This window comes from Macrosteles quadrilineatus, unplaced genomic scaffold (assembly GCF_028750875.1).
Source record: "Macrosteles quadrilineatus isolate MER2022 unplaced genomic scaffold, UCM_ALF_1.0 Scaffold_5__1_contigs__length_97177068, whole genome shotgun sequence".
Lineage (NCBI taxonomy): Eukaryota > Metazoa > Arthropoda > Insecta > Hemiptera > Cicadellidae > Macrosteles > Macrosteles quadrilineatus.
The window spans coordinates 66,468,637-66,484,818 of NW_026542598.1; the positions used below are offsets into that span (position 1 = coordinate 66,468,637).

At 36.4% G+C, this 16,182-nt stretch overlaps 1 protein-coding gene across 1 annotated transcript; it reads right to left on the minus strand.

Moving 5' to 3' along the window:
- Positions 1–1,044: 1,044 nt before the first annotated feature.
- Positions 1,045–15,183, minus strand: LOC128994804 (28S ribosomal protein S22, mitochondrial). Its single transcript, XM_054419591.1, has 7 exons — positions 14,928–15,183; positions 13,074–13,240; positions 11,456–11,620; positions 6,903–7,046; positions 3,475–3,704; positions 2,277–2,382; positions 1,045–1,194 (listed from the first exon to the last, which is right to left on the minus strand). Exons 1-7 carry the CDS (start codon positions 15,037–15,039, stop codon positions 1,087–1,089), a joined length of 1,032 nt encoding a protein of 343 aa, XP_054275566.1. The 5' UTR covers positions 15,040–15,183; the 3' UTR covers positions 1,045–1,086.
- Between the last annotated feature and the right edge of the window lie 999 nt (positions 15,184–16,182).

Below are 16,182 nucleotides of genomic sequence, written 5' to 3' on the forward strand. Positions count from 1 at the left end.
AACCTGCATCATGTCACGTTAAACCTGCCTCCTACCAGGTCTGAGTTGGAGACCAAACACAATTGTTCTTTTGGGCCTGAACCATCTCATTTGGGCTCGGACTTGACTCGTGAACCCACCGGGACTAATGATCAGAGCCGGGACTATCTGTAATTGGACTCGTGAACCCAACTTTTAAAACCGGGTTTTATCCCTGCACTAATTGTGTGCCGCCTATCAGTTTGGTCCGCGGCTTATATAGTCTCGAGCTCGTGAACCCGATTTTTTAAGTCGCGGCCCAAATACCGGTTATTTCCGGATTCTGGGCTCGGACTACGATAGTCCCGAGCTCGTGAACCGTCCCTTAGTGTTTCAAGTGTTATTGTACGTATTTTTATTTATTTTCCGTAAGTTAAAGTTCCAAATTCACAAAAAAATCAATATAAACATAGGTTCTAGGGATCAAAAATCGGCCGGGATCACGGGGTTCGTGATTTCAGGATTGAGACCCCTACTCACAGTACACAGTGCTTACCTTTTGGTTTAGCTTAGATTAAATATTTTAATCTCTCTTTCTTTTATTACAACAATTGCATTATTTCTAATTTAAATATTGATTCCAAATTTATAGTACCAAGTGTCAAGCAAGGATCCAAGAAGATATTTTTATTTTTCGTGTACAGTCCAGAATATTCATGAGTAGTGGATTGCTTTCTTTTTATTAATGAAGAGTTTTAATTTAAATCAGTGAAGAATTACATACTACACAACAATAGTCATTTTTCAACATAATCTTTCATTTTTGGTCCTTCGATTTTCATCACTCTGGCCAGAGCCATCGCTTCTCTGCTCATCTTGTTCCTGTTCTACCAAAACTGAACAGATCTTCAGTTTTAGGATCTAAAGGTATTTCTTATAATTTTACCTCTTAATACCATATTTAACACCGTTACTTATTAGTATTGAAACATTATCATTATCCTGCGATTGCAAACATTGATTTTAGCACTTGGTGTGAGAAAAATACTAATTACTTGTATATGGGTGAATAAACTAAACACTTGATAGTTGGTTTCATATTGTATATTCTATATTTTAAAAAGCTAATTACAAGTTACCAGAGCTAGCCTGGGCCTCAGGAAATTCTCTTTTGTCATTTTCCATCAAAGCTAGTTCCAGAGCCACTTTCAGTTTGGAATCATTGTCAATGTATTCCTGTAAAATTCACACAATTGTAGATAAAACAGACAGTAATATTCAACTGAAATATTTTCACCAAGCAAAGGATAGATCATAAAAATATTGTTGGCTATTAGTCACTTTAATTAAATCTCTTCACCTTGTGTTGAGAATGAGAGAGCATTTTGGTTCATAGAGACCTTAGCGGGTTTTACACACTTTTTTCTTACAGAGAAACTTCTAAGTACAATAAATTGTTCCATAACACGTTCGCTGTGGCCCACCAATGGCAGGCGTAGCCCCAGTGTGGCGCAGCGTCGAGCGTACCTGTTTGGCTTTCAAATATTTCGGTCTGATGAATGGCAAATGGCGTGCGGTGATGTTCTGTGTTACGACGAGAGTCAACGTAGTTTGCTGAAACACTCATAGATAGCAGCACTGTCTGGAACTAGCCGGTCCCATTACATTGCCAAATGGAGAGAGAAATATGGGTAACAAGTTGATTTATAAGCTTGCCAGAAGGGGATTTTACAGGGAAATTTATTACCAACCGACACCACAATAAAGCACCCATTCCTGCAGACATAAAAATACCCATTCTTCCAAGTGTGAGCATTCAGCGTGGCAGAAAGGAACTAGAGCACTCACTGGTGAGAGGCACGCCGCGAACGTGTTAAAACACACATAAGCTAGAAAGGTTATGTTACTATCAGCTTTGACTATTGATACAACTAGACATTCCATGCCCATATTAAAGTTGTCACCAGTATTTTATCAAAATTGTCGTAATTGATGCGAGCCACCGACAGATTATGTTGCTTTAAATTTGTAGTTTCTGTTGAATAAACAAACTTTTTTACAAAGTAAAACTAATAGAATGCCTTTTTGAGCTATATCAACTGTTATGTCCCATCAAATTGATCAACAACAAAATAAGGTAGGAAATAGAATTTTAGAAATTAATCCGGAAGCGTTTTCTAGGAAACGTGACAAAATTTAAATTCAACACGCGAAGGCAGCTTGTCAGGGCATTTTACTTGCCAGATTTTGCTTGAGATGGACAGGTAGGAATACATTTAATCCTAAAGAGAATCATTATTTAAATTAAGATTGATTACCTTAATAAATGCCATTTCTTGACCACTCTGCAGCTTGTTTTTGGCAGACTTTGTATTGGGATGGACGATATGATGGAGCTGTATCAATGCAGCTGCATCTGATAGCCTGCAGAACAGTGCATTGTTATGAGAGTAACTATATAATAGCAATCATAGATAAAGTAGGCCTAAGGTCCACAAATTTCTATTTCTCAAACAAAGATCTCATTTTACAGGTCCTTCAGAACTCTTTAATAACATCAGATTTCAAACTGACATGAACGTGTGACACTAATGACTAAAAACAAGAGTATTTAAGGACATTTTGAGAAGCAAATTTTTTAGAGCTAAAAAAAGACAATTCTGCGACTTCTTTTTGAAAATTTTGTCTTAAATTCATTTTGTTAACTTGCATTGATATTGTCTATAGATTTTGTGCAGATCCAACCAAATTGAATTTTTTTTTACATACGGTAATTTTGTTTATTTTAAAGTGCATGTGTATGAAATAATAACCCTTAAGTTTTTGGATTGTAAGGCAGAGTCCATTGGAGAGTTTGAAGATTTGCACTTGAATTAACAGACATGGTAAATGTTACTAGTGTGCAGGTAAAATTTTAACGTGCTATACCATTGCTGCTAATGTAGTATTTTTATCGGACTAAATCATGTGTTTATCAATAAGCAACAACTGTTATAGTCTGTCTAAAATAATTGTGCGGTTGGAATTCAACATATGATTTCCCTATCATGGGAAATCTCCCACTCATTTACCCTTTTCTACACTGAAATCCCCCTAAAAATCATCTGTTTTATATTGCAGACAGTGTTTTAGGAAGCTTTTGTTTATTATGATTGAACTACCACAGAATAAAACGGGAAGATTTATTTTTATTGTGTGTTTTAGTTTGGATTGTAATATCTTGGCACCTTTTGGCCATTTCTGATTAACCATCAAGTAAACTCAGACTGGATAATATTAAACTGCACAAAATACCATCAGAATAATCACAATGTTATTTAAACCACTAAATGTAAACAAAGTGACACCTGTTGTAAAAATATGAACAGTGAACCAGCTGTATGCTAATGTGTGGTGGTGACAGGGGCCAGGGAGAAAGCAGGAGAATACAAATTTGTGATTCAACCGCACATTAAATTCAGACAGAGTATAGCTCCGTGTTTACAGGCCTTAAGAACTCTTCAATTGTAAACCTACCTTGCTGTCTTTAAGTTTTCCAAAAGGAGATTATCAATATTATCACTCAAGACTAGGTAGAAAACCATGGGTCCGAAGTGACGAGTGAACCTAAGCGTTCCGTAAGCCTGTTTCTCATCAATGTGATTATAAGTAGTGTGTGTGATTCTGTGATACTCAGGGTCGTCTGCATCAAACTCCACACACGTTCTGTCTAGTACAAACAAGTAGTCCCCTCTCTCTAGCACAGGCTGTAACAATATAGTACTGGGTCATCCAAGTAGAGAATGTTGGTTAACTAAAGAGTGAATATTGTATAAAAGCACAAAATCAGGACCAAAAGCCTTAAAAAAAACTGGAAGATTAATCAAATATGTTAATTTTAAGATTCCATCCTACGATGCCCTAAACTGTACATGGTGCCAATTTGACTTTGGTGCTTAAGTAGACATCTCATCAATATGTGCAAATTAGCTGTATCCAATTTCAAATAAAACCAACATAGTTGAAAGAGCTCCAAACAGCATGTGCTACAGTCAAAAAATATTTTTCTCCCTTAGTTTTAGTCACTAAAGGTGAGTGAGCGTAGCAAACAAACTTCAACCAGGACGTGATTGAGCCATGCGAACGAGCTCATCTTGGAAATGAACGAGCATTTGACATAAAACCACATTTGGACAGGACGACGTCTGTCGGGCCAGCTAGTATGACATAAAAGATGCTATACTTTACAAAAACTTGGCCAATTAGATTGATTTGGTTAATAAGTTAGTATAATCAACAGAAATCTGTAATTTACATCAGCAAATTCTGTCAGCACATCTAATCAATTAGATGGCAGTCTGCAGGTAATGTAACCTTTTATTGACATCTAATCAACAACGTCCATTTTGATTCTTAACCTGTGAAAACTTAACATTGATGTAGGCTCAGTTCAGTACAATAAAAGTAGCCCTCTCTCTTTGTAGTGTTGGCATATACCAGGGAAACCCTTCTTCGCTATACTCAACCTCTGCAGGTAACCCATTGCCCTGGTTTTGCCTGCAAACAATTAGTCAGCCAATGCAGTGGCCCTATTTGTCAGGGCAAGACTGTTCACTGCTGTAGGGCTCTTGGTACCATGCCAGACAGCAGCTAACACCTTAACACCATAACCCTAGCAGTGGCCATCGAGCGTAATACGCTCGTTCGCCGTGACGCCTTAGAATGGCCACCGGCGTAATACGCTAGTATGGACCGAAATATTTTGAGCTGTGAAAAAACCGCTTATAATCAACTCTGATGTGAACAATATACATACCATTCGAAAAATCACATTCTGAACATTCATTTTATTATATAAACAAACCCTGTTATTATTATTGAAATGGATTGGCCATTCCCCACTTCTAATATAGGCCACTAATAGGGTTAAGTGGATACAAGCAGGAGACAAATATAAAGAGTTAAAGGTATTATTGAGTGTTGGAAGAACAAGGATCATCAGGGAAGTTCAGTAGACCCTCTCTAATCTGGCAATAGACAATAGACAATAATGTTTATTTACATGTTCGTTAAGAACAGTACATGCGTCAGAATAATAATAAAATTGGTGGATTTAATATGTTGTTAAAGGTTGTCAAGGAATTCTTTTTCTGAGTAGAATGACCTTTCTTGCAGCCATGTCGTTAATTGGTTCTTGAAACGGTGAATTTGTTCATTTCTAAGTTGTTCTGGTAGATTGTTGAAATACAGGTTGTAGGATGGCTTCTTTTCAAAGAAACTTAGATGGTGAGGTGGTATTGCAAAACTTGAGGCGTTCCGTGTATTGTGATGGTGAATGTCTCTGTTTCTTGTTTGATTTGTGGAGATGGCATGGAGAATTGCCTCACGAATGTAAAGTGATGTTAGTGTGAGGATTTTTAGTTCCTTAAATGCATCACAACTGCTTCCTTGATATTAAAGTCTTATAGCTCTTTTTTGGTGGATGAGGACTCTTTTTAGATAGTTGTTGGATGTACCTTCCCAGACCATACCTGACGTGTGAGTCGACCAGGGCATGGTAGGCTGCTTCACTCGCCTATAAATGCCAGAGCGTAGCTACTTGCAGAGTTAGTCAATGTGCTGTTACCTTGTCATTTTTGAATCTATGATAATGCAGAGATATTTAGTACTATTTTGTGCTTCTATTCCAGGGATTAATACGTTTGAGTCTTTATTGTTAGTAGAGTAGTTCAGCTGAACAGTTTTCTTTTAATTTAGAGCCAATTCCTTTACTGTGCAATATTGTTTAGTCATGTTCAAGGTTATATTGATGTTAAGGTTTAAAGTTTCTGTTGATTTGTCAGTGTGATGACAGTGTCATCTGCATACATTGTGGTTTGGCAGTATTCTTGTAGTTGGTCTGGTAGGTCATTTGTGAGGAGGAGGAACAGGACTGGTCCAAGAACTGATCCCTGTGGTACTCCTCTCCGTATAGAGACAATTTTGGAATGTATTTTATGGCGAGTGTTTTTTTTACATGCTGAATCTCAACTAGTTGCTGTCTGCTAATAATAAAACTGTAGAACAATTGCTTAGACCTTCCCTCAATACCCAGAGCTCCCAATTTTCTAAGAAGTGTCTTGTGGTTAAGGCAGTCAAAGGCCTTGCTAAAGTCCAGAAACAGACTTGTGACTGAGGAGCCATCTTCTAGTTGTTCTATTATGTGCTCGGTGAGCTGTATTAAGGCAGTGGTAGTGGATCTTCCTTTAAGGAAGCCATGTCGCTGGCTGGTGAGCAGCAGATTTTGGTCTAGATAGGATATTTGTCTGTTAAGGACGATTTTTTTCGAAGATCTTAGAGAAGGTCGGTATAAGTGAAATTGGTCTGTAACTTTTAGCATCTGTGTTTGGTCCACTTTTATATTTAGGGTATACCTTGGCAGTTTTCAGATGTGTTGTGAAGACCCCTTGTTTGAGAGACTTATTTATGAGTGCTGTTAGTGGGTTAATCAGTTCATTTTGCATGTTTTGACCAGTTTGGCTGATATATTATTTCATTTGGTTTACTTACTTAGTACTTACGTGTTGCAAGCAGAAGTTTTAGTTTGTTATTTGTTAAAGGAGGAATTTTGGGTGTTCTGGTGTGTGTCTTGGTGTTGTTGGCCTGATGTGTCCTTTTCCCAGCTGTATCAAAAAAACTGTTGAGGTGGTTTGCTATTTTGATTGGGTCCTGTAATGTCTCCCCATCTACTAGGAGTTCCCACTCATTTGCTATACTGGTACTTGATTTTCTCTCATTATTTATTACCTGCCTGAGTGCCTTGGACTTGTTGTCGGCATTGTCTAATATTGCTATCTTTTTTATCTACCATTTTGTACAATATAATATGGGATAAATAAATGTATTTCATTTCACCTGCATTATATAGACACCAAAAGTGAAAAAGTGTAAAACAATTTAGCCTACATTTCTAGTTTCTATTTTACCTTAAGATGTTCTGGTTGAAACATTTTTGGCACTCTGAACTGCTTTCCAAGTATAGGAAAGTATGTCTGGTTTGCATTTCTTCTTTCTGATCTGTGAGCTTTACGCAACGTTCCGTCCAAGTCTCGTACAACAACCGTTCGTGTCTAAAAAAAAAACCACACTTTAAAAGGTTTTAAATTAACAGTATTTTTAAAATGTAAGTTGTCTTCTTTGATTAAAAAAGACAGAACATAAATTATTGCACTGTAAACCTTTTCTCTTCCAAAACAAGAACTGCAATAAGCCTATGCTGTTTGTTTGATAACTACCAATACAATTTTTTCAATGTATAGCCTAGAAGTGAACACAGACTGCTCTCACAGAATGATTTCAAGATGGACAGAAAGAAATACAAATGTGTTATTGACCCTGAAAAACAACACTTTTTGCTGATCGAATGTTTGAATAATGTTCGAATTGCTGATAGAATAATTCACGTCTTAAAAGCAGTGGATTGTTTCTTGGGTGTAAGCAACTGCAACATGCTGCCAAGTGCCAACATGTAATTGATATATACAGTAGACCCCTTTACCAACCAAAATGGGACAGGACCTAGGTCGGATAACTCAAAAGGTCGGTTAAAACGGGCAATCCCTAAAATTATAACGTAATGAAGTGCTATTCGTTTTGAATTATATAATAATTATTTTGAAGTCATACTTGCATTAACTACTCTTAATTCCTTTTTCGTATTGATAGAAATTTACAAATAAACACAAAACACTGTTAAGTCAAATAGGCCTACTTTCAGTGGAATATACCATAATACTAGACTAGGCAAGAGTCAATAACAATTCCAATTTTATTATCTTTAGTACTGTAATGTATTAATTGATGCTTTCCAAATCCATCGTAATACAGTACCAAAGATCACATAATACAGAACCTTTTGTCAAAATTAAAGATATAAGTAACCATTTTGTTACAAGATAGGATGTTTATTTACAGCCTCTCACTTGAGGCTCGAGGCACAAAAACTATCTTGACCTTGGAGTTGTTAACCCCCCTTCCCTGCCCTGCCTACAAGTTGGGTTGTTGTTTGTTTTCTCCAGCTTGATAATCAGTTCTCAAAATCGTACCAAATTTTACGATGTTATAAATTTTCCGCACAGATAACAAATCAGATCAGATGTGCTCAAGCTAGATTGATGATGACAAACTGGCAATAGGCTATGCTATATATTTTTTGTGATCAATACAAAATAATTTATTCTTAGTCATATCCTATGGAGATAAGCATATGGTTCAGTTCTCATCGCCCAGCGTGGGAGCGGAAATACCGAGATTCCTAGAAAGCGGCGGTTAAACCGAACTGCTCTCAAAGCCAGGTCGGTTATAACAAACTGTATTATTTTACGATCGAAGGCGGATAAGAGGTTAATAAGAGGTCGGTTAAGAGGGGGTCTACTGTACTAAACAGAACAGAATCTGAACACAGGTTTTAGTAGTTTTCTCTTTCTGGCAAACACAAACGTAAATAATATTCATTCTGATAGCCCATGGGTGTATACCGGGTGCCCCATAATAGAACCCCCCTTGTTAATTTTCAAACGGTTGCATATTTTCAGACGAACTTCGATACATGTAACTAGGGTAATGCAAAGTACTTTTTAAGGGTATTTTGAAATTCAATCCCCACCCCCAAATAGGGGTTGCTGGGGATGGCTAAAAATGTTTAAATAGCAACCCCTATCAAGTAGCACATAATTTTAAAAGCCATTAGTTAAAAAGAATATTGGCGTAAACCAGAGGTCTCTATCTCACTCAACCCAGTACAAAATGGTGGCAGTTTTTATTCATCAGCCTCAGAAAATTTGGAATTTTTAAAGCCGTTTGGTGACTTTCTAAAGCCTTTTTTAACACCTAAAACTGTGCCCAATTGTCCATAAACTCCCATTTCACCTGTTGTTTGTCATGAGCAAATATACATTTGAAAAATTAAACTATGAAGATTGCATTCATGAATTTCAAAACATACTGTAGACTACGGCCATATCCTCCTAAAAGCCGTTGGGTGACTTTCTACAGCCAGTTTTAATGTCTAGATCAGTGTGCAAAACCGTCCATTTCTCGATTTATTAGTCATGAATAAGTAGACATTTTTTAATCTAACTATGACGATTGCATTCATAAATCTCAAAACATATTGTAGGCTACGGCCATATCCTCCTAAAAGCTGTTTACTGACTTTCTAAAGCCATTATTAATGTCTATATCTGTGTCCAACTGTACAAAAACCTCTCATTTCACCTGTCATTTGTCTTTGTCATGAGCAAGTAGACATTAAAAAAATCAAACTATGACGAACTTGCATTCATGAAGAATTTCAAAACAGTTCTAGCCACTCTAAAAATTCTAATGTAGAGTACGAAGCCCTATCTCCTAAAAGCCGTTTGGTGACTGCATAAAGATAAAGCCATTTCTAACGGCTAGAACTGTGTCCAATTGTCCTAAAACCTTCCATTTCACCTGTTATATGTCATGCAAGCAAGTAGACACATTTTTTAACCTTACGTTTTTCGCCATTTCATAGATCTGTCACAATATGTATAGTATCGAATTCAGTAATAGCATTGACTATGTAAACTTTAACACTTAGTGTTTATATAGTCCATGGTAATAGGCTACTGGTGCTACTGCTGATTGCTGATTGATGCCTGTGTAAAGTTAGTGGCTAGCAGACAATTTGACAACTAACTATGGAACATCAGGAAATCAGCTGTTTCACTGTCCTCGCTCGTGCGCGCGGCGCTCCCCTTTGCCTTAGCATGCCAACAGCTGACAGCTGTAAAAATTGGATGATGCGTACAGCTTTCCATAGCGTAATATTGTTTTATTCATTGTGCTATGGTCCACAAAGTTTATCTATGTGGAACTTAATACTACGCCTGCCATCGCTTATTAAGTTTTATAAATACCCCCGCCGCAGCAAACCTGCAGACTAAGCGAATTTCCATTTGTCTGAATTGAACTTCAGTTAAATATATTTTAATAACATTAGGTTTAACAAGTACCTAGGTTTGCTGCTACAAGAAAACTAATAAAGTGTGTTTTTTTAGTAAAATATTGATAGCTTAGTACAAAATAAATAAATTTGCCAAGTTTGATTAAAATATATCCATAAACAAGCAAACTACAACATTTGACAATATTCTCCATAAGAATAACATGGGAATTTTAAATTTACAATTTTTTAAATTTTCTCCGTTACTAATAACCGAACAAAAATACTTTAATATACTAAATTATTTGTTTTTTAAACCTCTTTAAAAAGGTCTAAAGAGAAATTGGGAAATTTTGTGTTTTGAGGGTCAAAAGTGAGAAAAACCAATTTTTACCCCATAAAACCCCCCGTAAAGCCCCGTTCCCATGGTCCGATCATGCTGGTTCGCGAACTCATTCAAGTTTATCCCGCTTTACACCTTTAAACCAAATTTCATCAAAATCGGACCAAAATTACTCAAGCTATCGCGTTCACGGACGTATATATATATATATATATATAAATCTATATATATATATACATATATAAAAATTTGAACGAATGGTGTTTTTGGCCTCTGGGGACATCAAAATGAAAAAGTAAATCGGTCCCGGGTCTAGGTCTTACCGTGCCACCTACGGTAATAGCTACTTCCCTATAGGGAAATTCGCTAATAGCTACTTCCCTATAGGGAAATTCGCTAAAAAAACTACATTGATGTCTGTTTTATGACATTGCGTGTTTTAAGGACAAAATGTACATTGAAATTTATTTTTCCAGGCTCCAAGAAGGGGGGGGGGGCTACTGCTCACTGTCGACTTATTTCGACCAAGTTTAGTCATATTTACAAACTAAAAACACATTAGAACAACTTATAAGTCTTGAGAAGTTATCTACAAACACAATCACACAAATGTTGATTGTTGACAAACTTCAGACGGCGTCATCTCGGGAAATCTCGTCCACCTAGTACTTTACATTACCCTCGTAACATGTATCAAAGCTCTTTTGAATATATGCAGCAGTTTAAAAACTCACCAGGCGGGACTATTATGGGACACCTGGTATATTACTTTTAGGCTTAGGTCAGTAGTCCAAAATTGCGCCTAACTTCAACTAAGCTGACATGTTTCATTGCAATGCAACATCGTCGGAGCTGGCAAAACGTTGAAGTTAAAAATTTACACACTAAACAGTACATACACACGAGACATTAAAAACTTCTCATGATGGCACTTGTTTGTTGAGTTGTTTCAAGTTTAAAAGTTTGCATGTACTGTATTGTGTGTAAATTTTGATGTTTTTGATGTGTTGCAAGCTCCGTTGATGTTTCATTACAAAGATACATGTAAGATTTAAATAATTGGATTAAAGCCAATTTTGGACTAAAAGTCTAAAAAGACAAGCACAAACATCAATCTCTGGTGCACAGGTGTAAGAGAAATCTTACCTTACCTAAAGGGTTGGATAAGACATTTTAAATGGAGCCTGAAAGCTGAGATACACAGATTTATAAGTAGCTTTACTTACTCTGTCGGTCTTTCCAAATGATATATCTGTGATAAGGTATTTAGACGTGTCAAGAGCAATGAGTTCAGGATCTTTGGACAAAACGACATCAGTTTCCTGACTGATGGGGACAACTGGAGGCATTTGCAGAAGTTTACTTGCTTTATCTCTTGCCTTCTCAATTGCCTGTAAATCACAATAAATCTCAGAACCAGAATCTAATTTCTACTTAAGTTAGAGTAGGCCTATAGCTTGTTAAGCCGTGTTTACTCAAAGCCAGAAGGAGGTAGGTATGCTACCTGCGCAAGGTAACTTTAACGTCAGGGTCTAGCTTAAAAAGTGGCTTTGGTCTAAATTGTGGGTAATTGGCTGTAGTTAAGTATAACTCCTTACAATTACCTCCCACGTTACCAAGACCAGTGATGCCAGATAGGTTGTGTCAAATACTAATACTATTACTTAAAAATAAAAACTTTGCTTTTGTAAATAGGCCTAGGTACTTTTATATTATGGATTATGGTGATGGATTTACCAACACTTGTAAGAAACTCTTGCAGGCTATAATATGGCCTATCTTTTAGCCATGTCTTCAAGTCAGTGCTAAATTTAGGAACTTCCAGGTTCTTCAGTGCTTGGGGTAGGCTATCCTACATTTTGTGTGTTGGCCAGGTAGGCCTATGCATTTTTTGTTTTTAAAAGTCTGCAGAAGGATATGTCTATTTCATTGCCTGGTTTGATGTACGTATGTATAGTACTTCTGGTAGGTATTCGATATGTTGGTTTTGACATTAATGGAACACAGATAAATGTATTGGCTATATACATTTATTTTCATGAACAGTTGCTTAGGCCCCGTCCTAGAAAAATGACAAAAAATATTTTGTCGCTCAGCTAGGACGCCGCCTTAGGGACCCAGTCTTTTACTGAAAGTAACTATACAAATTGCCTTCTTCTAGAGTAGGCCTAAGAGGATTTTTTGCAAGCAGGCGCGTATCACCATAGCATTAGGCCGTAGCTCAATTTACTATTTAAGAGAACGTGGTATACTGTATCACCAGCAAATAGTGCAGACTTATTATCTGTGTGTGTTTTCTGAGCAGATCTACAACTCTTGACAGTCTTTTGCTGACCGCCTTTATATGATGGGCCCATGAAAGTTTTTTTTTCAATTTTAAAGCAAAGGAGAGAGACTTTGCTGTTATCATGGACATGCCTAGCCAAAGTGCAGACTATCTCTTGTGTTTTTTCTTCATTTAGCTTTAGTTTATTGGCTTCATCAAACAAAACCTCATTGGTTCAATGACTCATGGGCCCATTCAAATAGTCTGACATCCTTTTTGGTTTTCAAACAGTATTTCATAGCGACACTCCGAGTTAAACATGGACTCAAGCCAGTTCAAGTCAAATCATTCGCAACTCGTACCAAGGATTTGTTGTACTATATCTGATGACTTAATACTGACTTTTAATATAAATATAAATGAACAGTTAAAAAGCTTAAAATTGTATTGTTCTTACTTTTAACCTAGTTCCCGATAACCCGGCATTTCATAAACTCAACACCCTTCCAGTCCACATTACGCCGAGTTTACGGGACTCTACTGTAACTTCGGTTTTAGTAAAATTAACTTAAACTTACCTCTTCCACCTGTTGAGAAGTCATCAATTTATACTGAGGGGCCTGCAAGGAATGTCCCAGTTTCCTTGCTTGAAATACTTTGTTCAAGTCAAATCCAGTTAAAGTCTTCAGTATAGTTTGAACTTCCTCATTAAAGAATAAAAGTAAATCTTCATCTTTAAATTTGGCTGGAAGTGAGAAAAAAAGTCAATACTGTAATGCCTGGTATTTTTGGCAATACTATTTGAACATTAATGGCAGTAGGCTATTATTTGAATATGTGGCTATCTTAAAATCGAATTATGCCTAATACATTCACTACCAGCCTTCTCAAATCCCTTTATACAGAGGAGTGTGGCGGTTGGTGGCAACATGTTAAAAACCATCAGAACAATTATGACAGAACGAAAATAAACGGTATCAGCATTCTGACATATAAGTACTTTCTCCCATAAGCTTGTCAACAACCTTTAAGTTATCATGGGTAAGCAATGAGAGTAAATACTATGATTTTTATAGAAAAAATCACAAAAGTTGCAACAACTTTTGAGTCGTAATTGTTACAGCAATGGGGTGTTGTACTAGGCTATTATTTTAGAATTATAAGGACCATAACATATTCATTTTGGTGAAAGCCAGATTTTCTCCAAAAATCCAATTTTTTGTGATTTTATGGGAAAATAACATAAATTGCAATAACTTTTGAACCATAATTTTTACAGAAGTGGGATTTGTACCATTTCGTTCGGAATTTGAAGGACTAAAACATACAACATTTTTAAGAAAATCGTTCAGGCCATTTTAGAGAAAATGCGATTTTTCCTGGATCGGTACATTTCAGAACCGATCGGTACTAGGTCCAACTCATTCAACCAAGGGAATGTAACGGTAAGAGGTCTAGCGCACAGCACCTAGTCCGGACGCTCTCTCTCCCTCGTTAAAATACTTTGGCTTTGTTATCAGTCAGTGTCTAGGTGTCTACTTTAGTTCCATGTTCATGTACTTGTACCTATATCGGTGGTCGGTTCATCGGTACTTTAACTTCTTGACTTGACCGTGTGTACTACGTGTACGTGTTGGACATTGGACAATGTGAAAAAAGTTGCGCTATTTTATTTTCTGGATATTTAACTTAGTTTAGTTTAGGCCTAATACAAACTTAATAAAAAAAAAAAAAAAAACAGTTACTTTAATTGTATATTTAATCTTATTTAAAAGCCATGTACTTAATAGGCCTAGAACAATAAATAACCAGGCCTAATAGCCTACTATAATTATAAATTATTTGTCTGACATTAAAACTATGAATGAAACAGTTTTTAAATGCAGCGCTCTGGATTCAAAATAAATTTAAAAGAATACTACATGTTTTCTATTGCACCGATCCAGCGTACAGAAGCAAAAATGCCGTGTCCGGGCGCTGGCAGTCACTGTCTCAGGTCCTGTACCGATAGGTACAAAGTAACTATTCAATGTACCTAGGTACTATCATGGACCTGGACCGACTGGAACTAGTTTGTCAAAGTACCTAACTTATGAAGCCCATCCCTAAATTCAACGAGAACCAGAGATTAGGAGAGGTTGGGCACATATAGGCTAAGCTAACCCTTAAGCAACTTTAAGTCCAACACCAGCTTTTGCCAATAACTAATACCGTAATAAGTTGCTATAATATGTAATTTAAGGTCTCTAGTAGGCCTATTAGAGGAATAGGCATATGCCTAAAGTAGGGCTAACTTAAAGCATGTAGGCCTAGGGCCTACACGATTTATGTTATATTAGTCTGATGTAAGTCAGACAAAGACAATTGTAGTTTTACTGTGTAGTTAGATAATTAAAATTATTGTATTTCAAAAGTTAATCGTTTGAACATACCAGTAGAGGACGTTAATCTTCTTATTTCTCCACTAGGGGTTTTCGGCAAAAGAGAATTGGATGCCTGGCAGGCTAATCTACTGCCCAAACCACTCAATACCTGGAAACGCATATTGGCTTGGGAAAAAAGCTAACTTATAGTATAGCAAATCTAGTTAACTGTAAATAAATAAACAAACATTTCAGTTTAAAACGACAATACAAATACAACTATGTTAATCTAAAAGAACATTTTTAGGTTAGTTTACTGTTTTGGGTTTTGGAGAAATAAATGCTACGCAGATTTTTTTGACATTCGAGCAGTACCAGCTGGTATTCATTTGCTGGGTAGGTTATTTTATTTTACCCATGTGCAGCTTGGGTCCTAATCCTATTTTAAATTAAAACGTTTTTATTAGCTCGCTTTCTTGTCCGGTACAAATTTTGCAATCGATTTTATACTAAGTTCCCGATGAGCCAGAGACTTGAAACTTGAAACAAAGCTCACAAATGGATGACAATGCAATATTATATAATTTAATTTTCATATTTCCGTTGATCTACGGCCCACGGGCTTGTTTTTATTAACTCGCTTTCTTGCAAATTTTGATACTTCCCGATGATCTAGAGACTTGAAACTTGAACCATAGCTCACAAATGGATGACAATGCAATATTATATCATTTAATTTTCATATTTCCCTTGGGCTACGCCCCATGGGCTTGTTTTTATTAGCTCGCTAGTCGCTTTCCTACAAATTTTGATATCAATCTTAAATGAAGTTCCCGATGAGCTAGAGACTTGAAATTTGAAACATAGCTCACAAATGGATGACAATGCAATATTATATAATTTAATTTTCCTATTTCCCACGGGATACGCCCCATGGGCTTCCACATTTTCCATGTTTACATTTTGAAAGAATGTAAACATATCAATTAATTTAAGTCAGCTGTAAATACTTAAATTTGACAGTTCGAAGAGCAGAGGTTAAGAGGTACAGGTTCTTTTTTTTAAGATTTTATCAACCGATCAGCATTACATTGCTATACAGGTTAGGTATAATATAAGAAAGACGAAATAGTTATTTGTGCAACTAGTGAGAAAAGTGAGCAATTGACTCACTCGAGAGAAACCCTTACTCACGAGGAATGGTTTCTCGAGTGAGGCAATTGTACTTTGAACTCGAGTTGCACATTATAATTTTCCTACAGTTACCATAAAACAAATAAATTAAATTGGTGAAGAAACATAACCTATTTTTACACAGAAGTGA

Coding starts and splice junctions, on each gene's coding strand:
- LOC128994804 (XM_054419591.1), bottom strand. CDS start 15,039: ATGCGTTTCCAGGTATTGAGTGGTTTGGGCAGTAGATTAGCCTGCCAG. Junction 11,621..13,073: donor CTTCTCAACAGGTGGAAGAG/GTAAGTTTAAGT, acceptor TGTGATTTACAG/GCAATTGAGAAGGCAAGAGA. Junction 1,195..2,276: donor AAGAAATGGCATTTATTAAG/GTAATCAATCTT, acceptor TGAATTTTACAG/GAATACATTGACAATGATTC.